Here is an 11,368-nt window from a genome sequence, read left to right on the forward strand (position 1 = left end):
ATGGCCCATAAGAGTAATAAACACAACATATGAAGTTGAAGGGCTGTGTTTGTGATGGTGTGCGAATCAACGGTCGTAGTCGTAGTCAGAGCGTAGCACAAATTGACCACCATGGATCTTGGTCAATGTGGAGTTTCATAACTAAGTTATTACCGGAATGAAATTGCATCCATGTGACCTTATAGTGCGCTACACGTGGTGGAAAATAAAGCACCAAATTCTCATCCACTGCTTATATTATAATAATATTCAATCCTGCACTGCAATTTTTATTTTCCATTTAATTAAAACGCTCCAGAGATAGATACACAATTTTGCAGAAGAGAGGATGCAGTGAGTCACAGTCAGAGACACCATTTCCGTCCAACAACCTCTACCCTAACGCCGTCATAACGTTTCGTCTTTCCTTCCGCCACCTTCTTATATATATAGCGCCGTCCCTTTCCGTTTGCTTGTTAATCCGCAAGACGATGACCACTGCACAATTATTTTCTCTCCATTTCTAGTTTCCGAGTAAGATTCGCGCACGCTTCTTCTTCTTCTTCTTCTTCTTCTTCTTCTTCCATTTCTCTGTTTCGTTAATCCTAATAATCAATCGTATTTGTCAACTCTTATAGTCTTTACAATGTTTCGAAACCCTAGAAATTGTTTTCATGTTTCTTAATTACTGCATATCGCGTTGCTTGTATGGAAATCTTTTACTCGAACTAGTTTTGAACGAACTTGCGAGATGATTGAGTAGTTTGTCATACTTATGGAATTGATTATTTTTTTTTTCCTTTTTCCCCTCCGTTTATTGTTAGAAGCTTTGTGTTCATGGTTGAAGCACAGTTACTTGGTGTATGCAATTAATAGAAACACTTTTTTATTATTAAATTCTGCAATGGAATGCTGGCTGAATTAGATTTGTTAGAGCATGTGAAATCTGAAGATTAGAGTGTTGTTCTTAACTATGTCTGAGGATTTTGATCTCTGGAGGGTTTTTAAGGCATGTTGTCTTGAAATCTCAGTTTAATTGTCTTTCCTCTTTGTTTATTTGTCAGGAGGAAGTAGGGTTACGATTTCTTGCTGGAAATTGAGGTGGCTTTTTGTGTTTTCTATTGTGATTTCCTGGTACACTGTTGGATTTCTTTTTTCAAAAGAAATTATCAGTAAGTCTTGGATTTGTCTGTACAGTAGTGTAATTAGTGTCTGTGCCTAGATTGACCATTATGTTTGTCTGCAGTTGTAATGGGATCAGCTTGTTGTGTAGCTGCAAGGGATCCTAATCGTCCTGGCAGAACTGGAGGTGAAAGTTTGCATAGAGATGTTGTGTGTTCACCATCATGGAGCTTTCAATGGGATAGTCGGGGGCGTGTTGCTGGTGAAATTGAGAATCCTTCCTATGACACATCTCATGTGGACAGTAGGAATGTCAGCATGGAGTTAAAAGGTTCATTAAGTTCTGAAAGAGGTAATTTATCTGATGGGGGAAGCATACTGGAGAATTCTGTAACTCCCATTTCTCTGAAGTCCCCTGTTGATGAGGCATTGGTTGCAAATCTGATGACTCCCTCTTCTGGTAAATGCTAAAACTCTGAACTGTATTAATTTTCTGTCCTTTACCATAAGCACGATGTGTGATGGATCTTAGTCTTAGTAAAAACATTTAGCCCTCTTCCACTTGCTTCTTTTGGAGGTCTGATTCTTATAGTTATGTAAAAGAGGATCCCAATCATGCAGCAACTACAGTACCACAGTTGAAATACTCTTTGTGTTGAGCAATTATCCCATGAGAAATACTACTCTATTACTGGTAGTCAACCTTGTCACTGAAGCCCTTTGAGTATACTTATCAGAAAATGAAAATCCTGCACCATTTACTCACAGGCAATGGGAATGAATACGAATTGGCCTGACAATGTTGTGCATAGAGAAATATAAGTAAATAATTAGTCTATAGTTTTGGACACAATAGGTGGAATTTTTATATATCTTTTGATAAAAGAAAAACTTTGCCTGTTGTGTTCTTATACAAGGCATCTTTATCTTACATCTGTCTTCTTTATATCATATATTGCCTTTGTTCACCACCTTATCTTTTGCTGTTTTCCTGTCTAGTAATGTATTCAAACTTGGTTTGTTGTGTTGAATGGTCCCAGATATTGGTTGACATTCAGTTCCTGATGCTCTCTTTTATGCACTTTGGTTCCTTGGTTGCATTTTTTTGTTTGGCATTGATTTTTCTTTCTTCTTCCTCTATGTGCTTGTTGCAGATCTGTCCATGTCAAGCAATTTTTCTACAGTGGTTAGTTTTGAGCAACTGAATTGGAACAATGAGCTTTGTGGTGCATAATCTAATTTTTAGGATTTCTACCATAGTACTGGGCTTACTCTTAATCTGTGTTTCTCTTTAGGTGAAGAATCCGGCAGAATCTTCAATTCCAAATCTTTCTTTTTCAATACCTTCAGTTTTCTCGACGCCTACAGCGGATCCTTTGCCTAATCATAATTATCCCCATCTTCCCAACACTACCCCGACAAGATGGGCACATCGATCACCAGCACACCCTCTTTTGAGACAGATTTCTGATAGTCGAATCATGGGTCTGAAATCACCCGATAACTCAATTTCTGAAGGAAGGCCATCATTTGTACTTTCTACTTGCAGTAATGAAATGGCAGCTGGCTCCCTATGCGGATCATCTGATGGCTGGTCAATGCGCACCTTTTCTGAGCTGGTGGCCTCATCCCAGAGAGAAAGGTGGTCTTTCGATAGTGAGTGTTTTGGCTCAGGTCGTCACAAGATAAGTGGATGTGGATCCAGTAGCAGGTTCTCATATTCTCCCTCCATGGAACTACAATCTTGTGGGGCTTGCTCAAAGCTTTTGACCGAGAGATCAACATGGAGCAACCAGAAGTTTATTACTGGCAGCGACCTCTCAGTTGTTGCTGTACTGGTCTGTGGTCATGCATATCATGCAGAATGCTTAGAGGCTATGACACCAGAGGCAGATAGGTATGATCCAGCTTGTCCAATTTGTATGGTTGGAGACAAGCACTTGTCAAAGTTGTCTAGAAGAGGTCTTCGAGCTGAATCAGAGGTTAAGGCAAAGAACCACAAGATATCCAGAAACCGTGTAGTTGATAGCTACCTTGATGGCGATTTTGATGTTTTTGATCGCCAAAAAGATGTGAAATTGGGAGGAAAAGTTTCAAAAATGGAGCCTAGCTCCAGTACGAGGAGCTCATTTGGAAAACCATTCTTGAGGCGGCACTTTTCACTTGGGTCCAAGTGGAGCCGGTCCCTGTCTGAGAATGATTCTGCCAGGAAGAAAGGCTTCTGGGCAAGATATCGTAAAGATTGAGTTCCATTTGCTGTAAGAGTCGACCATTCTCTAATTATAGACTATAGTAGTAACAACGACATCAATTTAGAATTTAATATTTTCTATGTAGTATAGCTTTACTGATAATTTTAAACGCTATAAATTAATTAATTTTGACTTTTGACCAGAAATTCCAGTCAGGTTGATGTGGTTCATTCATATGAATGAATTGTATGAATATAAACATCCCTTGGCAAATGATGCTGAGCCAAAGCAATGACGAGAACAAGAAGGCAGATGTATATTATGAACTATGAAGGTGCTTCACTTGTTTTATGGTAAGAGAGGCATACTTGCTGCCGCTGCTGTTGCTGATTTCTGCACTCATCGTTCGCTGGAAACTTAAATGTGTTTTTAACTCTTTGTATATTTATATTTCCAATGAATATAAGATAACATAATTTTGCAAGTTCAGTCAAGTGGGAGGAGTTACCTATAGAGAACAAGGCGACTCTGAAGATTATCATTTGTCAGACAGGATCACTGAATGTTGTAATTGATTAATGTTGGCTCAAATCTAATGCTTTCAAGTTAAGTAGTGTTGCGGTTTGTTTTTTCCTTGGCGAGAAGAGGAAGAGAGAGGAATTGATGGTTGGAAAACACATGCTAATCATTGCATCGCACGGTGAATCATGCATTGCTTACAAACCATGAACATGCTTACCCGTATAAATTTAAAAAGAAAATTATTTTAATACTTTATTATATTTATAATTTATAATTATTGCTTATTGATATAACTAATTACATAAAATAAGTTTTATATTTGTAAGTTATACTCTTTGTTTGATGAAATTAAAGTATTAATCCTCTCAATGATAATAATAGTAAAAAGTATATACGGAAGATATATAGACTCTTTTAATAACTTTCTGTATTACATAGTTTTAAATCTTTTATTTTTTATTTTTAGTATTTTAGTAGGTAAAACAGTATTTTAAACACCTTTATTATCAACATTTAAATTGCATCTAAATTTTTATTTCATTTTTAGAATCACAAAACTAATAATCTGTCTATTCTATAAAAAGTTTTGTATATTAAGAGAAATTAAGTGTCAAAAAGTGTCATGTGAGTTTTTTAATATACTATTAATTATTTTTTTTTCATTTGTACTCATAATATTTTTTAGATTGAGTTGCATTAGTAGTAAAGATGATTAATTATAAGGTTATTTTTAAAATTATTATTATTTTTCATTTATTTATTATTATTTTTAAATGTATAAAACAACTGACTTATGATGACAGTTATTATGAGACAGAGGATATAATAAATATTTAAACATAATTATCAATAATGTTGAAAATCACTACATAAGAAAAAAAAATTGAAATGATAAATTATATTGAAAAGAATTTTAGTATACCACATTGATCATTAAAGAGAGAAGTGCATATTTTTAAATAAAAAAAATGTAATTTAAATTTTCTCTAGTAGTAATATTTTTAAAATTGTTTAAAGAAAATCTTATTTTAGAATATATTAAATGTTTTTAATTACTTAAATATATTTGTTAGTAAATAATTAGACATTTCATCTTAAGTTTTTTTTTATTAGAGGTATTTTTATTGGATTTTATCTTGATTTTTTTTTTTTTTATAAATTAAAGGTATATTTATCGAAGACAATTCCATTGGAATTGAGTATAACTATAGACACTAATACAACTATATACTCAATACTTGAGTTTGTGGACTATTAATTAAGTCGAAACATCTAGTTGATTTTTCATCTTAAGTTGACAAAGACATAATATTATTAAATGTTAAATTTATTTTAGTACATGTAATATAACTAAAATTTGATTTTTGGTCATTAAAGATTTTGTTTTATTTTATTCCTAAAATCAATAATGTTGATCCAATTGGTTATCTACTTATGTATGTAATAGAAAATCGAATAACCATCTTATTCTTAACTGTATCCTTCGTGAAGGTGTCTATAAATAGCCAATAACCCTTCTAATCTCCATTCTCATTCCTAGCCTTTAATACCCTCTCAGTAATGAACGTTGGCCAGATAATCGATTTCAGTACACTTAAAAATTCACATAAACAAAGAATATGTCATCTTCCATCATTCTCGCGTACTTGTCCAAGCAAAGCATCAATAAACCTGCCAGCACAAAGTACCTTTTTTCTTCTTCTGAAGTTTGGTAGCTGACAACCGAATGCTTAAGACTCATTTATACTACCTTTGCCTTAAGTTTATTTTCTTTTACCTTTTTTTGTTGGTATGCCATAAAAGGAGAAATAAAGAATTAGACAGTAAAACATGTGAATCATGCTTACAAACAATGAATATACACTTAACGTGTCATTTTATAATTAATCAACGAGATATAAATGTAAGATTCTTGTCCGTCACTATTTAATACCTGCAAAAGAACGTTCAAGTAAAATTTTCACTCAATAAAAAATCAAGCAACAATATTTTTTACCATAAAGGTCACTGTTTAATAGTAACCTTAATGAGCTTTTTCTTTTGGGTGAAAGACATAATGAGCTTTAGTTCAATGGAATTTAGTCTTAGATTATTGATTAGATAGTTCTTAATCTTGGATTTACCTTTACTAAACTTGATTGTTTCTAACTTGATTCTCTTAACTAGGTTACGCTCTCAGCACTCTGAACTGCAGACAAAGTTTTAGTGATTGAGGGTGCCGAAAGAGTTTCGACTTTTCTTTATGTTTCAGTGATTAAGAGTGTCGAAGGGCTTCTTTTCCCATCATGTATTATTATTCTTTTCAATTGCCTAGGACTCCAAAGGGGTTTCATTTACCGACATTGTCAAAAGGTCTTTTTTCAGTTGACTAAGTACCCTTTCATTATATTAATCATTAAAAGGAGATGGGTATATATTTTAAAATCTATACTAAAGGAGATTATGTACTTTTTATAATAAAAGATGCATACATAGTTTACTGGCATATCTGGTCTCTCTGGTTGTGATCTAAACTCACACCCAAAAGAGATTAGGTTCGAATGCCGGTAAAGAAAGGGGAAAATGCTATATCATATAAACCCAAATGAGGTATTATATAATACCTCTCTTTTACTAATTTATTTTGGGTCATATACTCATTCTACCAAGTTACACCTTTAAATAAATGTACTCTACTGATATTTTTTTTTTAAAATTATTTAAAGAAAACATTATCTTCAAAATAAATATATCAAATGCTTTTTATAAAAGTTCAACATTGTGAAGTACTACAACAATAGCATTTACACCCCATATGGAAGCAAACATGGATGACAATAGAATAAGACATTGATCAATGACAGTGGAATGGCCTCTCAATGTGGTCAATTATGCTCTTCAGTCCTGATCTGTAATCAGGGTAAAGAAGTTGTACCCCAAGTTCCCTCTTCATTCGGGCATTGCATACTCGCTTCTCACCCCTTGGATTTACACTAGACATCACTTTCTGCCTCTGCTCCACACTTTGAAACTTCAATTCCGGCCACTTTTTCTCCACCAATTTCATTGCATATTCAAATACTTCTTCCCTCGGAGCAGGGTCATCATCAACGATATTGTAAACTTCACTGAAAGTGAGTATAGAGCAAGTAAAAAACTCAACATTAATATAAATTCAGCACATACTTCATTATTATTTTAATGAAAAAACTTAGACATAGAATCATAGATTCGACAAGTGTTGTTTTTCTTATCAAAAAAAGAGTTTTACTTCAATAATATGCATTGACATTTAATGAAATCTTTTACTACGTAATTTAGAGAAGTGAAACTCTAACTCTGATTGCAAAATAACACCAACATTACGTATGATACTGCATGCAAATTTTATCCTTATTTTAATACATCCCTAGATTTTGATTGGTCGTACTCATACTCATAGAGGCACTAAATGCTCTGGTCCACTTTATTCTTATTAGGGTTGATATACTATGAGTCAACGAACAATGAAGATAGGAAATATTAACTAAAGTTTTAAATTATTTTTGCGATCATTATTTCAGTTTCAGTGCAGTCCTTTACATAGTAGAAAATTGCAAACAGATGTGATTGATACAGCCACAATTGCAATCATAGAGACTCCTAGAATCTTGGTATTCTGGCTGCAATTATGGTTTTTTTAAAACGTTGACTAACATACACAATCAATATTTAGACAAAACTGAATAAATTCCTGAACAACCTGGGTATAATACTGTAAGCACTTTAAAGTTTAAACAGCAGTTGGATGGTTTTCATGCTCATGATGAGGAAATCTCCAGGTTAAGATCAGTGTTTGTTAGATAAACAGCCTGAGACTCGGTCAATGCCTTCATCATGCATATGTATCATTGTACAGTAGTTGCATTTTTTTGGATGACTATTTGTAATTTGAGAAAACAAACACTTAATCTGTTTTGAATTGTAAAATTTGTTTTCTGAAATTGCAACAGCAAATGCACATGATGAAAGGCATTAAAATACATCTAAAATTCAAGATTTAACTGTCATAACCTTCCACAATATAGACTAAAAATGAGCAAGGGCGGGGCTAGAAGAGTAGAATATATTGTTTGATAATCCTGCCAATTTGCTTCACTCATGGAAATTTTTACTTCGTTTGTTAAGAAACATTTCACAAGGGTAATAAATGTAACAGAAAGTTAATTATAGTGAAATTCACCTGGGGGAAGGTGCATAAAGTGTAGCCATAAGTGCCTGACAGATGTCCTCAACATGTACTCTGGATGTATATTTTCGGTATTTTCTCCTCTTCTGACCTTCTGACATAGGCTTCTGCTTGATTATTGTATCAACAGCACTAAAACAAATGAAATATTCAAGACAAGAATATATATGGTAAATTGATAGTTAAGTAACATAGCAACTGGCATGTAAACATAAACAAAAAATCCAAAATGTATAATTTAAATTCTGGATGAATGTCTATATCTCATATGACACTTATTGAATGGCATATCCTTGGAACGATAGGGTTGTATCGATAGTCATGGTATTCAACTCCGATAAAAAAATTTGTAGGCTTTTACAGATCCCACAAAGAAACTGAAAATACAAACATTACTTGAAAGACAAGGGTTTAAAATTTAAATACTCATTTGGTCTCTATAACTTCATAAACTTTACCTTATAACCCCTATAATTAAAAAGATTCATTTTAGTCCCTATACATACAATTTTTGTTGTTTTAGTCCTTTCGTCAATGGCTATAGGGATTAAAAGAAATTTTTTGAAACTATAGGAACTAAAAGGAAACAAAAACAATGTGTAGGAACTAAAATGATTTTTTTTTTAATTATAGAGACTAAAAGGTAAAGTTCATGAAACTTTAAAAACCAAAAAAGTATTTAAACCAAAGATAAATTACAGTAAAAGTTAAGTACCTTCTACCCGGGCCATAAATACCTCCCAGTCGAAATAAAAGCGGTGAAATCCCAAGATAGTGAGCCAAATTTGACCAGCCTTCTTCAGACATTAACCTTAATTTAGTCAACTCACTTTCTGGGTTTGTTGGATAACTGTCAAAGCATGATGCACACACTAAGAGCCAACTAACAGAGAAGTTTCAGAAATTTTGGAAGGCAAGTGATTTAGTTACACTCTCTTACTCCTCATCCACCAATTCACCATCACAGTCTCCATAGACACCTGCAAGACAGAAAGTGTCTCCATCATCATATTTGAATCTGAAAGCATTACAAACATATGTCTAAGAAGCAGCAGCGCATGACTTGCAGAGGGGCAAGCCTAGTTCTAGAAAGCCTCAAGTGTATAAGCTAACAACCAGTGTGGCAACTAAATATCTGAATTGAATCCTATGTTAGTATCTTTATGCATAATATGCTAAATCATGCTAGCTTCTTTTACATTTGTAATGATTTTTATTATTATTTATAATTTATAATGAAATCATTTTCTTGCTAGATTTACAAGAATCTAAGAAGCCTTGGGTCAATCCACTCAATAAAAGGTCAAAATATTTTTTTAGGGGATAAGTAGTTAACCATATGACTGCTATTGACAGATTAAATCAGCAACCAGGTGAGCAAACTGAATTTCCCGTAAGATCAACTTAACAGAAAAGGTGTACATAACAATAACATATTCTTCATCAGCTCATTAACAAAGTCATATTTAAATAGCCATCCCCCTTCTGGTTTACAACAAGAAGTTAACAATGTCTTTGAGTTTATAATTATAAGAATGAAGAACTTTCAATCATCAACAAGCACTAAATAGCATTAGAATTTGATGCCAGCGGGAAGAGTTTGTGCATTGATCAAACAAGTGTATATGCCTTCCAACCTTCAAAGGTTACTTGCTCTAAACAGCCAAAGTGTTGTGCGAACAGCCGAACATTTATCTAATAGATAATGCATCTCCAGGCATTTATTGCATGACAAAACCATATCATTATACTCCTTACAAATTTCAATTAAGACTTACTTGTTGAAGACAAGTAACAGAGCCATTGAAGATCCCCATTGACTAATGAGCTTCTTATAACTTCTTCATGCTGAAGCATCTACAAATCAACAGAATACAATTCAGAAAAAGGGGAAGCTGAAAGAGATTACCCCCAGAGTACAAAATCTACACAGAATGGTGAGTGACATATTACAGTAAAATCATACCGGGTCACCAATACCCACAACAGGGGGGACAGAAACAAGAATGTGAGTGTAATTTTTCACTAGTTGTAGGATACCCGGACTGCAAAACAACAACAACAACAAAAGCCTTATTTCATTAAGTGAGGTCGGCTACATGAATCACACGACCTTAGTGGACTTGAAGACCTAATCTGCAAAGATATTATTCATCACAAGATCCTCTTAGCAACTATGCTCCTAATTGAGTAAACTTCTTCAGAAACATTTCTAGAAGAGGGAAATAAAAAGAAAAAATGAAATAAGTTTTTCTACAAGTTAAAATTATCTTATGCATAAGTTAATTTATAAAAGTTCTCTCCTATTAGCTTCTCCAAAATGTTATTTTTAACTTATCCATATGCTAGTTTTTAACTTATGGAGAAACTTATTTGGATTTTTTTTTTCTCCTATAAATGCTTCCCGAAAAAGTTATCCAACCAAACCTGTATATTCTATGATCTCATAGCATGTATGATGCAGCAATACAGCATCCACAGACCCAAAACAAGTCTATTATAGTCCTCAAGTTGGACAGCTAATCCAATTAACACCCACATAACAATTTGTGCTTTTTTAAAGAAAAAAAAGAAAACTTGAAAGCAAAATTAGCAGTTAACTCACTCAGGGTGATTTGCATCAAAGAGGTGAACATGAAAGCCCGTGTCCTGGAGCTGCTTCTTCTTCACATGGGTTGTGCAAGTACCGGACACGATCCTACCAATAAATATTAATCAATCCAATAAGAGAGAAATTGAAGTGAAAAAAGTGAATAGTGAAGGGAAGAAAATGTCATGTAATGAAACGAACCATCCTTGATTGTGGAGTTTGCGTGCAAGTGATTGGCCCACGAATCCCATACCTAGAATGAACATGCTGCGCTTTTGAGACAACGTTGGGGTTATCGAACCAAAACTTGTCCCAAAATGAACATTGCCACGCTGGAGAGGAATTGATAAAGTTATTTTCATGCTGAAATTTGAGGTTCAACAAGATCATCAAGGTTTACACTTTCTATTCACTTAACCCCACACACATGAGCAGAGACGCTAGAGTGTAGACTCAGTAAACAAACTCGGGGCTGTTGAAAAAGAAAAAAAAAAAAATTTCGAACGATCCGAACGAATTGTAAAATCCGAATTGTATTGTATTGTACCCATTTTTATTAAATAATTTTTATATTATGTACATCTAAAAGAAATCAAGTAAATAAATAAATGTAATATAAATATAGTAATTCAATAAATATAAATTATATATCTTAAGTTGTTAGTCAAACAATTATAATTGTTTATACAAATTTATCACAACCGAGTAGTTGATAAAATATTCTTCGACTCATGCATCTCTAAGTGACCTCCATAA

General features: G+C 33.5%; 2 protein-coding genes across 5 annotated transcripts; one reads left to right on the forward strand and one right to left on the reverse strand.

Moving 5' to 3' along the window:
• Positions 1-257: 257 nt before the first annotated feature.
• LOC109817479 (uncharacterized) lies at positions 258-3,903 on the forward strand. Of its 3 annotated transcripts, none has more exons than XM_020382730.3 (6): positions 258-513; positions 1,044-1,113; positions 1,226-1,561; positions 2,256-2,287; positions 2,397-3,359; positions 3,497-3,903. In XM_020382730.3, the coding sequence occupies exons 3-5, from the start codon at positions 1,231-1,233 to the stop codon at positions 3,345-3,347; spliced, it is 1,314 nt and encodes a 437-aa protein (XP_020238319.1). In that variant the 5' UTR covers positions 258-513; positions 1,044-1,113; positions 1,226-1,230; the 3' UTR covers positions 3,348-3,359; positions 3,497-3,903. The 3 variants fall into 3 exon arrangements, with proteins under 3 accessions (XP_020238319.1, XP_020238320.1, XP_020238318.1); XM_020382729.3 differs by having other exon boundaries at positions 259-513; positions 1,044-1,151; XM_020382731.3 differs by lacking the exon at positions 1,044-1,113.
• Positions 3,904-6,526: 2,623 nt separating this feature from the next.
• LOC109817471 (NAD(P)-binding Rossmann-fold superfamily protein) lies at positions 6,527-11,114 on the reverse strand. Of its 2 annotated transcripts, none has more exons than XM_083063052.1 (8): positions 10,866-11,114; positions 10,628-10,720; positions 9,989-10,067; positions 9,801-9,879; positions 8,963-9,002; positions 8,738-8,872; positions 8,017-8,154; positions 6,527-6,922 (listed from the first exon to the last, which is right to left on the reverse strand). In XM_083063052.1, the coding sequence occupies exons 1-8, from the start codon at positions 11,000-11,002 to the stop codon at positions 6,649-6,651; spliced, it is 975 nt and encodes a 324-aa protein (XP_082919178.1). In that variant the 5' UTR covers positions 11,003-11,114; the 3' UTR covers positions 6,527-6,648. The 2 variants fall into 2 exon arrangements, with proteins under 2 accessions (XP_082919178.1, XP_020238307.1); XM_020382718.3 differs by having other exon boundaries at positions 10,814-11,111.
• Positions 11,115-11,368: the final 254 nt, after the last annotated feature.

The sequence above is a fragment of the Cajanus cajan genome, chromosome 9, assembly GCF_000230855.2.
Source record: "Cajanus cajan strain Asha chromosome 9, NIPB_CcT2T_4, whole genome shotgun sequence".
In the NCBI taxonomy this organism is placed as follows: Eukaryota; Viridiplantae; Streptophyta; class Magnoliopsida; order Fabales; family Fabaceae; genus Cajanus; species Cajanus cajan.